This window comes from Rattus norvegicus, chromosome 8 (assembly GCF_021556685.1).
Source record: "Rattus norvegicus strain SHRSP/BbbUtx chromosome 8, alternate assembly SHRSP_T2T, whole genome shotgun sequence".
NCBI classification, from domain to species: domain Eukaryota; kingdom Metazoa; phylum Chordata; class Mammalia; order Rodentia; family Muridae; genus Rattus; species Rattus norvegicus.
Genome location: NC_141541.1, coordinates 47763660 through 47781161, shown reverse-complemented (window position 1 = coordinate 47781161; position 17502 = coordinate 47763660). Strand labels below are relative to the sequence as shown.

The window sequence follows — 17502 nt, the reverse complement described above, 5'->3', positions numbered from 1 at the left end:
TAAGGAAAGGAACGATGAAAAATTCCTAAACAATTGTTATATATTTTCTGTGTCTTTACAGCTTTGGCCAGTTTTAAATATTATTTAAATCTTTATTGGATTATAGTTCAATAATTTAATTTTTAGAGAATATATATAATCCATGTGTAATTAACATCAAACGCACATACATTACAATTCTCACAAGCCCTTTTCAGATATCCAAAATGTTCATTTCTTCTCATTTTATTTTTTGAATTCACGTGTTATATGCATATATGTACATATGTTTCATAATATGTACACATCCATGCATGCTCAGGCAGAGGCCATAGCATGCAATGATCTCTATGGCTGTCCTCCATTTTTCTAACATTGTGTCTCTTGCTGGGCCCGGAGCTTGGCACTTTATAAGATTTTTGGGTAGGCTGTCAGGCCATATTCAGTCTCTCCCTCTCCCAGCACCTGGGTTATTTGTATACTGCCATGCTCAGCTTAAAGTTTTGATGATGATCTTGGATATACATGTTTTTGCATCAACCTCTCTTTTCCACTGGGACATCTTTTGCCATCTCTGAAATTATAAGGTTTTACTGAAAATGATGACAAATTAAGGAAATTTATTGTTAGCTATCACAAATAAGGCTGCTATGAACATCATAGAACACGTGCCCCTGTGGCATGATGGGACATCTTTTGGGTATATTCCTCAGAGTGGTATTAGTGGAGCTTTAGATAGGTCCATTACCAATTATCTGAGGAACCTCCAAATTAATTTCCAGAGTGGTTGTGCCAGTTTGCAATCCCACCAGCTGTGAAGGAGTGTTCCTCTTTCTCCACATTCTCACCAGCATCTTCTGTCACCTAAGATTTTTATCTTAGCCATTCTGACTGTTCGTAAGGTAGGATCTCAGGGTCGTTTTGATTTTCATTTCTGATCACTAAGGATTTTGAACATTTCTTTCGATGCTTCTCAGCCACTCGAGATTCCTCTGTTGGGAATTCTTGGTTTAGTTCTATATCCCACTTTTAGATTGGGTTGTTTGGATTTTTGTGGTTAGCTTCTTGAGTTCTTTATATATTTTGTACATTAGCCCTCTATCGGAGGTGGGGTTAGTGAAGTTTTTTTTTTTTTTGCCAATTTGTCTTATTGACTATGTCTTCTGCCATACAGATGCTTTCCAGCTTTACAAGGTCCCATTTTTCAATTCTCGATCTTAGAGCATGAGCCATTGGAGTTCTTTTTAGGAAATTTCCTCTTGTGCCAATGATTCCAAGGCTCTTTACCAATTTCTTTTCTATTAGATTCAGTTTATGGGGTTTTATGTTGAGGTCCTTGATCCACTTTGACTTGGGATTTGTGCAAGGTGACATATAAAGGTCTATTTCCATTTTTCTACATATAGACAGCCAGTTAGGCAAGCATCATTTATTGAAGATGCTTTCTTTTCTTCTTCTATATTTTTGGCTTCTTTGTTAATGGGTATTAATAAAAAAATACAGAATACCCAAGATACAGTTCACTAAACTCAAAGAGGTCAACAAGTTAAAGAGCCCAAGTGAGGATGCCTCAGTCCTACTTGGGAGGAAGAAGAAAGCAACCGCAAGGGAGGAGGGAGTGTAGGACGAGTAAAGAATGGTGGCAAAGTGAAGGTGGGATTCTCTGCTGTAAAAAGATGATATTCCTGGAAAATAAAAAAAATATTTACGGATGTTTTCAAGTTCTCCAATATGAGCTAAATCAGAAAAAGAAAAATCTCCTGATTAACTTCTTTACTGATTACAATTTGTTTCAGAGTGGACAGTCAGTTTTTGTGGATGAATATTGCTTCCCTTCACTGAGAAGACTGTGGCAGATTGAATGTTTCAGTATGAATGAATAACCCACACACATGCATTTGTAAAATGATGCAGAAAAGCCTGCAGTGTAAGCCAAACCAACCAAAACAAAACAGATAGATGTGGTGGTGAACCCCATTAATGCCATCATTTTGGATGCAGAGGAGGAAGATCACTGTGAGTTCCTGGCCATCTTGCTCTCCATGATATGATACAGAACAGCCAGGGCTGAACAGGGCAGCCCTGTCTCAAAAGATTTGTGATAAGAAGTCAATATCTAAATATGAGAGTCTAAAAAATTTGATTTCCAATTATGCATTCATTCTCTGAAACAGGGAAGAGTGGTACAGAACAGTCACCAAAACTCCAAAGCTGGATGGAGGAAGTGGGCACCATGTCTGAGATCACGGGAACTGCATGTGTCACACTGAGCATCATAAGTCTCACCCAAAGTCAGTTCCTTGTTGGGAGGAGTCATATTGTTCCTCATGTTTCCATTACCCCAATGTAGATCTGTGTTTTAGTAAAAATTTGAGATTATTTTTCATATATCCTCATTTTTTTACTAAAGTAACTTATGTCAGAGATCACATTCATTGATCTAATAAGCTGAACTTCAAAGCCTTAATACACAAAATATTGAAACTATCAAATCATACTGACCAAAGTATTCCCTTAAGTAAGATAAATAAAGCTCACCTGGAAATAGTCATGTTCCAGATACACAAAGAAGGCTTGAAAGGAGTTTAAATCTATCTAGATGTAGTACAGTTAGATGAACACAGGGACATCCTGGAATCGTTTCCACCATATGTCTGAACTCATGAAGCTAATTATTCCTACATAATTTCCCCAAAATAAAATAATCACTTACTAGCAATACTATCATGATCAAGGATATATAGCTGTCTTTTGACTGTGTTCTAATCATAACTCTAGATATGATACAGCTTTGATAATGTGACATATTCTTTACACATGCAATTTCTGTTTCTGGAACACCTTCCTTAGAGTAAGTTTGACATACTTATTCCTCAGGCTATAAATCTGGGAATTCACCATGGACACAATAGTTGTACAAAACAGAGATGATACTTTATTTTCCTTTTTTGGAGCAAATTAATGTTGGTTGAAAAGATGTGTGATGCCAGGGAAAAAGAAAGACAGCAAGAGCAAAGAGGTGGGAATTGTAGCTGCCTAAGGTGTTGAATCTTCACTTGGTGGATTGAATACATTGGATGCTGACAATGTTGAATATGTAAGTGACTAAAGTGGTCTGGCTTGGAACAAAGTGAATCACTGTGGTACAGAAGGAAGTACTTTATTGACAAGTGTGAAGGAGCTGGCAAGTTGCAGCAGTGGAAGAAGATCTCAGAAGCAATGTTTTATTACTTTACCCTTGCATAAAAGCACTCTCAATGTGTGCTTGAATTGTATCTTCGGTGACTCCTAAGCATGGACTTCACTATCATCTAGAAACAGACTTGTTAAGACTGTTGACCAAGCAGTTGCACGTGCCAGCATAGTGCTCATATGCTGTTGTTGCCAACAGTTAACAGCACAACAAAGATTAGGAAGGAAAAGAGCAGAATCATTTGGTTCAGGAAAGGGGTGACATCATTTTCTTGAACAAAGCTCATCAAAATTTGAAGTTAATGACAATTTGGTCAAGCTTAAAAATAAAATGATCAGCTACCCTATGTCCCATTTATTCTAGTAGTATAAACAACCTCCCCTCTGCAATCCAAAATGTGAGACTTTGTGCATGGTTGGTTACTGCAGAAGTGCTTCTATTCAAATGTTGAAAGCTAGCCAAGTGTACGTTCAATGAAGCATAGACAAGAAAAGTGTATTTTGTCTATGAACTATAGCATTATTCTGTACTAAACAAACCTGTAGTTATGAGATATATCACATCTTCAAATGACCTGAAGCATGTCAAGAGACAGGAATCAGAGAAGGCCATACATTACCTATCGGAAATGGCAGGAACAAAATGGAAAGGAGCTTAGTGTCTGCCTGATATATGGAAAGGGAAGTAGCTCTTGAACACATGTAGTTATGAGGCTTTAATTGATGTGTGTGTGTGTGTGTGTGTGTGTGTTTGTGTGTTTGTGTGTGTGTATGTGTGTGTGTGTGTTTGTGTGTGTGTTTGTGTGTGTGTATGTGTGTGTGTTTGGATTACCTCAGTCAAGATGATATTTGCTGGTTCCATCCATTTGCCCAAGAATTTCATGAAGTCATTGTTTTTATAGCTGGGTAGTTTTCCATTGTGTAAATATACCACATTTTCTGTATCCATTACTGTACTGAAGGACATGTGGATTTGGTCTAGCTTCTGCCTGATTTCCAGAGTGGTTGTACTAGGTTGCTATCCCACCAAAAATGGAGTAATCTTCCTTGTTCTCCACATCCTCACCAGCATCTAATATCACCTGTTTTTTTTTTTTTTTGATATTAGCCATTCTAACTGGTGTGAGGTAGAATCTCAGAGTTGTTTTGATTTACATTTCCCTGATGACTAAGGATTTTGAACATTTCTTTAGGTGCCTCTTAGCCAGTACATATTCCTCAGTTGAGAATTCTTTGTTTAGGTCTGTAGACCATTTTTAAAAGGATTACTTGATTCTCTGGAGTATAACTTCTTGACTTCATTGCATATGTTGGATACTAACCCTCTAAAAGATGTAGGATTGGTAAAGATCTTTATCCATTCTATTGGTTGCCATTTTGTCCTATTTACCTTACAGAAGCTTTGCAATTTTATGAGGTCCCATCTGTTGATTCCTGATCTTAGAGTATAAGCCAGTGGTGTTCTATTCACAAAATTTTCCCATGTGCCCATGTGTTTGAGGCTCTTACCTAGAGTCTCTTCTAATTAGATTCAGTATATCTGGCTTTATGTGGAGGGCCTTGATCCACTTGGACTTGAACTTTGTACAAGATGATAAGAATGGATTGATGTGCCTTCTTCTACATGTTAACTGCCAATTGAAATAGCACCATTTATTCAAAATGCTGTCTTTTTTCCCCTGGATCGTTTTAGCTACTTTGTCAAAGATCAAGTGACCATAGGTGTGTGGGTTCATTTCTGGATCTTCAATTCTATTCCCTTGATCTACTTGCCTGTCTCTCTGCCAGTAACATAAAGGATTTTTTTAAATCACTATTGCTCTGTAATAGAGCGTGAGTTAGGGTGGGTCATCCCCCCCCCCCAGAAGTTTTTTTCTTGTTGGGAAGTGTTTTCACTGTCTTGGGTTTTTTGTTATTCCAAATGAATTTGCAAGTTGTTTTTTGTGATTCTGTGAAGAATTGACTTGGGATTTTGATGGGGATTATATTGAATCTGCAGATTGCTTTCAGAAAGAAATATTCACAAAATTAATCCTGCCAATTTATGAGCATGGGAGATCTTTCCATCTTCTGAGATCTTCTTCAGGTTCTTTCTACAAAGACTTGAAGTTCTTGTCATACAGATCTTTCACTTGCTTGCTTAGAGTCACACTGAGGTATTTTTTGTTATTTGTGACTATTGTGACTATTGTGTGTCATTTCCCTATTTTCTTTCTCAGCCTGTTTATCCTTTGAATAGAAGAAGGCTACTGATTTGTTTGAGTTAGTTTCATATCCAGCCACATTGCTGAAGTTGTTTGTCAGCTGTAGGAGTTCTTTGGTGGAATTTTTGGGATCACTTAACTATCCTATCATATCATCTGTGAATAGTGATATTTTTACTTCTTCTTTTCCAATTTCTATCCCTTTGCCTTCTTCTTGTTGTCTAATTGCTCTGCTTAGGACTTCAAGTAGTATATTGAATAGGTAAGGGGAGAGTGGGCAGCCTTGTGTGGTCCCTGATTTTAGTGGGATTGCTTTAAATGTCTCTTCATATAACTGGATATTGGCTACTGGTTTGCTATATATACCTTTTATTATGTTTATGTATAGGCCTTGAATTCCTGATCTTTGCAAGACTTTTATCATGAAGTGGTCTTGAAATTCTGTCAAATCCTTTCTTAGCATCTAATGAGGTGATTATGTGGTTTATTTCTTTGAGTTTGTTTAAATAGTGGATTACATTGATGGATTTCCTTATATTGAACCATCTCTGCATCCCTGGGATGAAGCCTACTTGATCATGATGGATGATCATTTTGATGTGTTCTTGGATTTGATTTGTGAGAATTTTATTGAGTAATTTTGCATTGATATTTGTATGGGAAATTGGTCTGAGGTACTCTTCCTTTGTTGGGTCTTTGTGTGGTTTACTTATAAGTGTTCTTGTGATTTCATGGAATGAATTGGGTAGTGGTCCTTTTGTTTCTATTATGTGGTACAGTTTGAAGACTATTGGTACTAGGTCTTCTTTCAAGGTCTAATAGAATTCAGCACTAAACCAATCTCTTGCTGCCCTTTTTTTTTGGTTAGAAGACATTTAATGACTGCTTCTATTTCTTTTGGAGTCATGGGATTATTTAGACCATTTATCTGATACTGATTGAAATTTGGTACCTGATATTTGCCTAGAAAATTGTCCATTTCATCCAAATTTTATAGTTTTGTTGAATATAGGCCTTTGTAGTAGTATCTGATAATATTTTTGGATTTCCTCAGTTTCTGTTATTATGTCTCCCTTTTCATTTCTGTTTTTGTTAGTTTGGACATTGTCTCTGTGCTTTCTAGTTAATCTGGCTTTATTTTTTTATCTTCTTGATTTTCTCAAAGAACCAGGTCCTATTTCTTGGAAAAAATTTTCCACCCTTTTACTCTGAGGAAGTTTCTGTTTTTTTTTCTTTTTTTGTCATTAAGGTGTGTTTCCTGGATGCAAGAATATGCTGGCTCCTCTTCTTCTATCCTTTCTGTTAGTCTTTGTCTTTATATTGGGCATTTGAGTTCATTGATGTTGAGAGATTTTAGGCACCAATGATTGTTGTTTTCTATAATTTTTGTTGCTAGAGGTATAATTGTGTTTGTGTAGCAATCTTCTTTTGGGTTGTTGAAAGGAGGTTATTTCTTGCTCTTTCTATGGTATAGTTTCCCTCCTTTTTCTGGAGTTCTCAATCCATTATCCTTTTGGGGGCTGGAATTTTGTAAACATATTGTCTAAATCTGGTTTTGTCAAAGACTTCCTTGGTTTCTCCATATGGTAATTGAGAGTTTTGCTGGATTTGGTAGCCTGGACTGGCATTTGTGTTCTTTTAGGGTCTGTATGATATCTCCCCAGGATTTTCTGGCTTTCATAGTCCCTAGTGAGAAGTGTGATGTAATTCTGATAGGTTTCCCTTATTACTTGACCTTTTTCCCTTACTGCTTTTTTTTTTTTTTTTTTTTTTTTTTTTTTTTTTTTGGTTCTTTTTTTCGGAGCTGGGGATCGAACCCAGGGCCTTGCGCTTCCTAGGTAAGCGCTCTACCACTGAGCTAAATCCCCAGCCCCTCCCTTACTGCTTTTAATAATCTTGTTTTCCTTTGTGTATTTGATGTTTTGACTATTATGTGACAGGAGAAATTTCTTTTTTGGCCTAATATATTTTGAGTTCTGGAAGCTTCTTATATGCTTATGGGCATCTCTTTCTTTAGGTTAGAGGAGTTTTCTTTTATAATTTTGTTGAAGATATTTACTTGATCCTTTAATTTGGGAATCTTTGCTCTCGTGTATACCTATTATCCTTAGGTTTCCTCTTCTAATTGTGTCCTAGATTTCCTGGATATTTGATGTTAGGAATGCTTTGTGTTGTGAATTATTTTTGACTATTGTGTCAATGTTTTCTATGGTATCTTAGGCTCCTGAGATTCTCTCTTCTCTCTCCTGTATTCTGCCACTGATTCTTGCATCTATCACCCCTGATCTATTTCCTAGGTTTTCTCTCTCCAGGGTTGTCTCCCTTTGTGATTTCTTTATTGTTTCTATTTCCATTTTAGATCATGGATTGTTTTGTTCAATTTATTCACTGGTTTGGTTGTTTTCCTGTAAGTTTTTAAGAGATTTTTGTGTTCCCTTTTTAAGGGCCTCTACCTGCTTACCTGTGTTGTTCTGTATTTCTTTAAGGGTGCTTTTTATGTCTTTCTTAAAGTCTTCTAACATAATCATGTGATGTGATTTTAAATCTGAATCTTGCTGTATAGGTGTGTTGCAGTATTCGGGACTTGGTGTGGTTGAAGAACTGGGTTCTGAAGATGCCAAGTGGCCTTGGTTTGTGTTGCTTAGGTTCTTGCACTTGCCTCTTGCCATCTCGTCATCTCTGGTGTTAGCTGGTCTTGCTGTCTCTGACAGTGGCTTGACCCTCCTGTAAGTCTATGCACCAACACTCTTGGGAAACCAGTTCTTTCCTAGTGGGATCAGACACAGATCATGTGGCACAGTATCAGCTCTGGGCACAGATGGAAACTTGAAGGATCTTGTCCCAGACTGCTTTTTGGCTCTTGTGTCCTGAAGGATTCAGGTTGGTCCCTCAGAACAGAAGTGGTAGTCTTACCTGTTCTCTCAGGAGTTCTGATACTCCTGAGAGACCAGCTCTCTCTCAGTGGGATCCAGGCATAGCGAGTTTTGGCACAGGGTCAACTCTGGGTGAAGATGGAAACCAGAGGATTCTGTCCCTTCACAATACTTTAATAAGCATTGTTCTTATAAGTAATGTGCCTACTTACTCTGAGTTTTCTATTTTAATGATCATTGTGAATGTTAATCTCCATTTTAACTACAATAACTATACTATCCAGTGTGTGTGTGTGTGTGTGTGTGTGTGTGTGTATGTTAAATATTCAACAATATCAAACAATACTTCTACCCAGTGAGAAATCACTTCTTGATTTTATACTAATCATCTTGGCAACAAAACAAAGAGAATGAAAGCACACAAACATAACCTCACATCCAAATATGAATATAAAGGGAAACAATAATCACTATTCCTTAATATCTCTCAATATCAATGGCCTCAACTCCCCAATAAAAAGACATAGATTAACAAACTGGATACGCAACGAGGACCCTGCATTCTGCTGCCTACAGGAAACACACCTCAGAGACAAAGACAGACACTACCTCAGAGTGAAAGGCTGGAAAACAACTTTCCAAGCAAATGGTCAGAAGAAGCAAGCTGGAGTAGCCATTCTAATATCAAATAAAATCAATTTCCAACTAAAAGTCATCAAAAAAGATAAGGAAGGACACTTCATATTCATCAAAGGAAAAATCCACCAAGATGAACTCTCAATCCTAAATATCTATGCCCCAAATACAAGGGCACCTACATATGTAAAAGAAACCTTACTAAAGCTCAAAACACACATTGCACCTCACACAATAATAGTGGGAGATTTCAACACCCCACTCTCATCAATGGACAGATCATGGAAACAGAAATTAAACAGTGATGTCGACAGACTAAGAGAAGTCATGAGCCAAATGGACTTAACGGATATTTATAGAACATTCTATCCGAAAGCAAAAGGATATACCTTCTTCTCAGCTCCTCATGGCACTTTCTCCAAAATTGACCATATAATTGGTCAAAAAACGGGCCTCAACAGGTACAGAAAGATAGAAATAATCCCATGCGTGCTATCGGACCACCACGGCCTAAAACTGGTCTTCAATAACAATAAGGGAAGAATGCCCACATATACCTGGATGCTGAACAATGCTCTACTCAATGATAACCTGGTCAAGGTAGAAATAAAGAAAGAAATTAAAAACTTTTTAGAATTTAATGAAAATCAAGGTACAACATACCCAAACTTATGGGACACAATGAAAGCTGTGCTAAGAGGAAAATTCATAGTGCTGAGTGCCTGCAGAAAGAAACAGGAAAGAGCATATGTCAGCAGCTTGACAGCACACCTAAAAGCTCTAGAACAAAAAGAAGCAAATACACCCAGGAGGAGTAGAAGGCAGGAAATAATCAAACTCAGAGCTGAAATCAACCAAGTAGAAACAAAAAGGACCATAGAAAGAATCAACAGAACCAAAAGTTGGTTCTTTGAGAAAATCAACAAGATAGATTAAACCATTAACCAGACTAACGAGAGGACACAGAGAGTGCGTCCAAATTAACAAAATCAGAAATGAAAAGGGAGACATAACTACAGATTCAGAGGAAATTCAAAAAATCATCAGATCTTACTATAAAAACCTATATTCAACAAAACTTGAAAATCTTCAGGAAATGGACAATTTCCTAGACAGATACCAGGTATCGAAGTTAAATCAGGAACAGATAAACCAGTTAAACAACCCCATAACTCCTAAGGAAATAGAAGCAGTCATTAAAGGTCTCCCAACCAAAAAGAGCCCAGGTCCAGACGGGTTTAGTGCAGAATTCTATCAGAACTTCATAGAAGACCTCATACCAATATTATCCAAACTATTCCACAAAATTGAAACAGATGGATCACTACCGAATACTTTTTACGAAGCCACAATTACTCTTATACCTAAACCACACAAAGACACAACAAAGAAAGAGAACTTCAGACCAATTTCCCTTATGAATATCGACGCAAAAATACTCAATAATATTCTGGCAAACCGAATTCAAGAGCACATCAAAACAATCATCCACCATGATCAAGTAGGCTTCATCCCAGGCATGCAGGGATGGTTTAATATACTGAAAACCATCAACGTGATCCATTATATAAACAAACTGAAAGAACAGAACCACATGATCATTTCATTAGATGCTGAGAAAGCATTTGACAAAATTCAACACCCCTTCATGATAAAAGTCCTGTAAAGAATAGGAATTCGAGGCTCATACCTAAACATAGTAAAAGCCATATACAGCAAACCAGTTGCTAACATTAAACTAAATGGAGAGAAACTTGAAGCAATCCCACTAAAATTAGGGACTAGACAAGGCTGCCCACTCTCTCCCTCCTTATTCAATATAGTTCTTGAAGTTCTAGCCAGAGCAATCAGAAAACAAAAGGAGATCAAGGGGATACAGATCAGAAAAGAAGAGGTCAAAATATCACTATTTGCAGATGATAGGATGGTATATTTAAGTGATCCCAAAAGTTCCACCAGAGAAGTACTAAAGCTGATAAACAACTTCAGCAAAGTGGCTGGGTATAAAATTAACTCAAATAAATCAGTTGCCTTCCTTTATACAAAAGAGAAACAAGCTGAGAAAGAAATTAGGGAAACGACACCCTTCATAATAGACCCAAATAATATAAAGTACCTCGGTGTGACTTTAACCAAGCAAGTAAAATGTCTGTACAATAAGAACTTCAAGACACTGAGGAAAGAAATTGAAGAAGACCTCAGAAGATGGAAAGATCTCCCATGCTCATGGATTGGCAGGATTAATATAGTAAAAATGGCCTTTTTACCAAAAGCAATCTACAGATTCAATGCAATCCCCATCAAAATACCAATCCAATTCTTCAAAGAGTTAGACAGAACAATTTGCAAATTCATCTGGAATAACAAAAAACCCAGGATAGCTAAAGCTATCCTCAACAATAAAAGGACTTCAGGGGGAATCACTATCCCTGAACTCAAGCAGTATTACAGAGCAATAGTGATAAAAACTGCATTGTATTGGTACAGAGACAGACAGATAGACCAATGGAATAGAATTGAAGACCCAGAAATTAACCCACATACCCATGTTCACTTGATTTTTGACAAAGGAGCCAAAACCATCCAATGGAAAAAAGATAGCATTTTCAGCAAATGGTGCTGGTACAACTGGAGGTCAACATGTAGAAGAATGCAGATCGATCCATGCTTATCACCCTGTACAAAGCTTAAGTCCAAGTGGATCAAGGACCTCCACATCAAACCAGACACACTCAAACTAATAGAAGAAAAAGTGGGGAAGCAACTCGAACACATGGGCACTGGAGAAAATTTCCTGAACAAAACACCAATGGCTTATGCTCTAAGATCAAGAATCGACAAATGGGATCTCATAAAACTGCAAAGCTTTTGTAAGGCAAAGGACACTGTGGTTAGGACAAAACAGCAACCAACAGATTGGGAAAAAATCTTTACCAATCCTACAACAGATAGAGGCCTTATATCCAAAATATACAAAGAACTCAAGAAGTTAGACCGCAGGGAAACAAATAACCCTATTAAAAATGGGGTTCAGAGCTAAACAAAGAATTCACAGCTGAGGAATGCCGAATGGCCGAGAAACACCTAAAGAAATGTTCAACATCTTTAGTCATAAGGGAAATGCAAATCAAAACAACCCTGAGATTTCACCTCACACCAGTGAGAATGGCTAAGATCAAAAACTCAGGTGACAGCAGATGCTGGCGAGGATGTGGAGAAAGAGGAACACTCCTCCATTGGTGGGATTGCAGACTGGTAAAACCATTCTGGAAATCAGTCTGTAGGTTCCTCAGAAAATTGGACATTGAACAGCCTGAGGATCCAGCTATACCTCTCTTGGGCATATACCCAAAAGATGCCTCAACATATAAAAGAGACACGTGCTCCACTATGTTCATCGCAGCCTTATTTATAATAGCCAGAAACTGGAAAGAACCCAGATGCCCTTCAACAGAGGAATGGATACAGAAAATGTGGTACATCTACACAATGGAATATTATTCAGCTATCAAAAACAACGAGTTTATGAAATTCGTAGGAAAATGGTTGGAACTGGAAAATATCATCCTGAGTGAGCTAACCCAATCACAGAAAGACATACATGGTATGCACTCATTGATAAGTGGCTATTAGCCCAAATGCTTGAATTACCCTAGATCCCTAGAACAAACGAAACTCAAGACGGATGATCAAAATGTGAATGCTTCACTCCTTCTTTACAAGGGGAACAAGAATACCCTTGGGAGGGAATAGAGAGGCAAAGATTAAAACAGAGACTGAAGGAACACCCATTCAGAGCCTGCCCCACATGTGGCCCATACATATACAGCCACCCAATTAGACAAGATGGATGAAGCAAAGAAGTGCAGACCGACAGGAGCCGGATGTAGATCGCTCCTGAGAGACACAGCCAGAATACAGTAAATACAGAGGCGAATGCCAGCAGCAAACCACTGAACTGAGAATAGGACCCCCGTTGAAGGAATCAGAGAAAGAACTGGAAGAGCTTGAAGGGGCTGGAGACCCCATATGTACAACAATGCCAAGCAACCAGAGCTTCCAGGGACTAAGCCACTACCTAAACACTATACATGGACTGACCCTGGACTCTGACCTCATAGGTAGCAATGAATATCCTAGTAAGAGCACCAGTGGAAGGGGAAGCCCTGGGTCCTGCTAAGACTGAACCCCCAGTGAACTAGACTGTGCGGGGGAGAGCGGCAATGGGGGGAGGGTTGGGAGGGGAACACCCATAAGGAAGGGGAGGGGGATGGGGATGTTTGCCCGGAAACCGGGAAAGGGAATAACACTCGAAATGTATATAAGAAATACTCAAGTTAATAAAAAAAAAAAAAAAAAAAAAAAAAAAAAAAACGAAAGAAAACCAAGGGTCTTTATTTGACTTTTCAAAAAGTGATCTGATTTTCTAGTTTCGGTGTTACTGGATGAGGGAAAGACAGCATGCCAAAGAGGCATCTTCTTTTATTTGAAGGCAACCTCAAGGCAAAGCCACCAGTAATCTGCAACAGTAACAGGATTCAGCTGAAATAGCAGATGCAAGGCAATCAGGTTTAAAACAAATAAACGAACAAACAAAAGCTAAAACTAGGAAGAAGTACAGAGGCTCCAGCGCTGTGCTTCTGAACACACATTAATACAGTGAACAGGGGTCCCATATGTTACTTGGAAATATCCACACTTGTCTCCTTAATGCATCTTGTTTAAAGACTTTGAAGCTTTCAGGAATCATGAAGTCTAGAAGTCTCTAATGCCATGTAGAAGTACCTTTATCTAGGATAATCTATATTAGGGAAAGACCAGAAAAGGTACACAGTTGCTATTAAAGTCTTCAGATATGTGAAAGATATATCCTTTTTAAATTGGTTATTTTCTTTATTTACATTTCAAATGTTATGGATGATGGGTCTTTCTGATGCGGATGATACTATTTGACAAAGAACTGAAGTTTCTGGTTTGTAGCTTAATTGGATGAAGGTTATGTAAAATAAAGTTTATTGCCATGTCAGGAACCAGAAAGGTTAGTTAATTTAGATGTATGAATATTACATGTAATTTGAGAGATAACTATTTTCCAGTTTTAAATTTTCCTATACAAAATAGCACAATAGTGCACCAAAAGATCACTTCTAAAACTGATATCTAAGTGTGGTCTTAGAAAATTCAGTAGTTACTTATATACAGAAAAGTAATATAGAACTTTCAGGAAACAGGAAACTTTGAGGAACAAAGATGATGGCAAATCCCCCAAATTGGATCAGTAATTGTGGCAATAGTATGCGTACATGTGTAGTTGTGTACAGTCTTATTTAATGAGTTCAGTATTATTTCTCTGAAGGCAGAACAACATTATTTCTAATGTGTTTTATAGTCCATAATATAGATATATAAGTCCAGGGAGATGTGAAAGGGATGATTTGGGTTTATTCAATTTTGCTAAGTCTACTTAATTTAGAGATCACATTTTCACATATGGTTGGTAATACACTAAATTGACAGGGCAGGATACACAAAAACAAGATAGAAGATAACTTTCTACCCCATGGATTTATTTCTTTAACAAGAAAGGAAAATACCTCCAGGAAAGAGCCATATTATATTCACATAAAGCATAACAAACTATAGGAAGACTTTTGGGAGTGTTTTGAAAAATATTTAAAGGTGTGGTAGTTAAGGATGATAAACCCTGGGACATCTCAGAATTGCTTCTTATATGTTTCTAAATTTTTTTATCCAATTCTTCTTGACAAGTTTTTGGTAGGAGATAACTTTATATTAATGCAAATTTCAAGACTCAAAATATATTGTTGTTATCTAAAGGTATTTTAATAAAATTGTAGATATAAGAAATTTCTACCAAGGCAAAATATTATTTTTACATATGAAATGTCTTCTTTTGAAACAACTTATTTAGAGCAAGTTTGACATCTTTATTCCTCAGGCTGTAAATCAAGGGATTGAGCATGGGCACAACAGTAGTGTAAAACACAGAAGACACTTTGCCTTGATCTTTTGAGCTAACTGATGATGGCTGAAAGTACATGAATCCCAGGGAACCAAAGAAGACAGCCACAGAAGAGAAGTGGGAACTGCATGTGCTAAAGGCTTTGAATCTGCTCTCAGTGGATTTGATGCGGATGATTCTGGCAATGATAAAACTGTAAGAGCTCAAGATTGTCAGAGTTGGAACACAGAAATTAAGAGTACTGAGGCACAGAAGTACTGTCTCATTGACAAATGTACTGGAGCAGGCAAGTTGAAACAACGGAAGAAGATCACAGAAGAAGTGATTTACTACATTAGCCTTGCAGAAAAGCACTTGTAGCATGCAAACAGTATGAATTGTGGCTTCAATGAAGCCTATGCTATACACGCCACCTATCATCCAGAAACAGACTTGGTAAGACATAGTGACATTATACCTCAAGGGGTTACAGATGGCAACATAGCGGTCAAATGCCATTGCAGACAACATGTAACACTCAGATATAACAAATGCTATGAAGCAGTAGAGCTGAGTCATGCATCCAGGATAGGAGATGATATTCTTCTCTGTCACAAAGTTCACCAGCATTTTGGGGATAATGACAGTAGAGTAACAGAGGTCAATGAAGGACAGACCGCTGAGGAAGAAGTACATGGGTGTTTGCAGGTGGGAGCTGAGCAGGATCAGGATGATCATGCCCAGGTTTCCTAGCACTGTGAGCAGGTAAATTCCAAGAAAGAGGAGGAACAGGGGCAGCTGCAGCTCTGGTTTATCTGTTAATCCAGTGAGGATAAATTCAGTCACTCTGGACTGATTGCCTTCAGCCATTTCCTCCTGAATATATTTTTGTAAAAAAAGTGAGAAAAAGATGGTTTATCACTCTTCATTTGAATCTGAGTTAGAATATTTTTATTGGGTTTTCTTCTGCTTGCAACAGCTCTTCATGGGTGTTAACATTAGAAGACATTAACATGAGGCTTACAAATACATATCTAGTATATCTATATTTATCTGAATTTTATAAACCCACAGCAACAGCTATAATATTCTGTGGAGTTATCTAGAAATTTCTCATGTCTATCTTGTAAATATTGTTTTATATTAAAATATCAGCATCATCCAGGAAAACAAATAATAGCTATGAAAAACTTTCACCATTAGTTAATGAATCTTAAGCAATCTTAAAATATTTATTTCATCTGTGGCAAGGAACTAAGGTTATCAGCAATCTCCATAATCAAGTCCCACCTGGAGAGAGCCGGTCTCAACAGAGTGCTGTCACATCGAAGTTCACAGGTGAGACCACCACTTTTGCTCCAATAACTGACCAAAGAGGGACATTCCAGGAGACCACAGCACACAGGAATCACAGAGTAGCCAGGAAGAGGAAATTCCCGTTTCCATCAGTACCTGGTAGCTAACCCTGTGACACAGATATCCACATTCAAATCCTGCCCAGGGAGAGCTGGTTTCCCAGGAGTTCTGACACACATAAGATCACAGGCTCACAGTCTCACAGGAGGGAAAAGCTCCAGCTGGAGACATCAAGACCATCAATCACCAGAGACAACCACATGGTGAGAGGCAAGTGCAGGAACCTAAGCAACACAAATGAAGTCTACTTTGCCTCATCAGAAACAAGTTTTCCTACTACAGCAAGTCTTGGAAAGTCCAACACACCTATAAATTAAAACTCAGATTTCAATTAAAATCTCATGATGATGTTAGAGGACTTTAAGAAGGACATAGATAACTCCCTTAAAGAAATACAGGACAATACAGGTAATTAGGTAGTAGCCCTTAAAGAAGAAAGACAAAAATCCCTTAAAGAGTTATAGGAAAACACAACCAAGCAGGTGAAGAAATTGAACGAAACCATCCAGTATCTAAAAATAAAAATAGAAACAATAAAGGAATCACAAAGGGAGACAACCTTGTATAGAAAACCTAGGAAAGAGATCAGAAATGACAGATGCAAGCATCACCATGAGAATGAAAGAGATAGAAGAGAGAATCTCAGGAGCAAAATACACCATAGAATGCACTGACAGAACAGTCAAAGAAAATGTGCAATGCAAAAAGTTCCTAACTGAAAACATTCAGGAAATTAAGGACACAATGAAAAAAACAAATCTAAGGATTATAGGTATAGAAAAAAGTGAAGATTCCCAAATTAAAAGTGCAGTAAATATCTTCCACAAAATTATAGAAGAAAACTTCCCTAACTGAAAGAAAAAGATGCCCATGAAGATACAAGAAGCCTACAGAACTTCAAATAGACTAGACCATAAAAGAAATTACTCCTGTCACATAATAATCAAAATGCCAAATGCACAAAACAAAAAAGAATATTAAAAGCAATAAGGGAAAAAGGGCAAGTGACATAAATAGTCAGACCTTTGAGAATTTCACCAGACTTCTTACCAGAGTTTATGAAAGCCAGAAGATCCTGGGCAAATGTCATACAGAACCTAAGGGAACACAAATTCCAACCCAGGTTACTATATCCAGCAAAACTCTCAATTAATATATATGGAGAAACCAAGATATTTCATGACTAAAGCAAATTTACTCAATATCTTTATGCAATACAGCCCTACAAAGGATAGTAAAT

At 37.5% G+C, this 17502-nt stretch overlaps 1 protein-coding gene and 1 pseudogene across 1 annotated transcript; both read right to left on the bottom strand.

The window, feature by feature from the left end:
- Olr1317-ps (olfactory receptor pseudogene 1317) lies at positions 2791–3458 on the bottom strand (annotated as a pseudogene).
- Positions 14778–15716, bottom strand: Or8g52 (olfactory receptor family 8 subfamily G member 52). The gene has a single exon (NM_001000793.1). It carries the CDS (start codon positions 15714–15716, stop codon positions 14778–14780), a length of 939 nt encoding a protein of 312 aa, NP_001000793.1.
- Positions 15717–17502: the final 1786 nt, after the last annotated feature.

Excerpts from the sequence above, each read along its gene's own strand:
- Or8g52 (NM_001000793.1), bottom strand. The coding sequence starts at position 15,716 with ATGGCTGAAGGCAATCAGTCCAGAGTGACTGAATTTATCCTCACTGGA.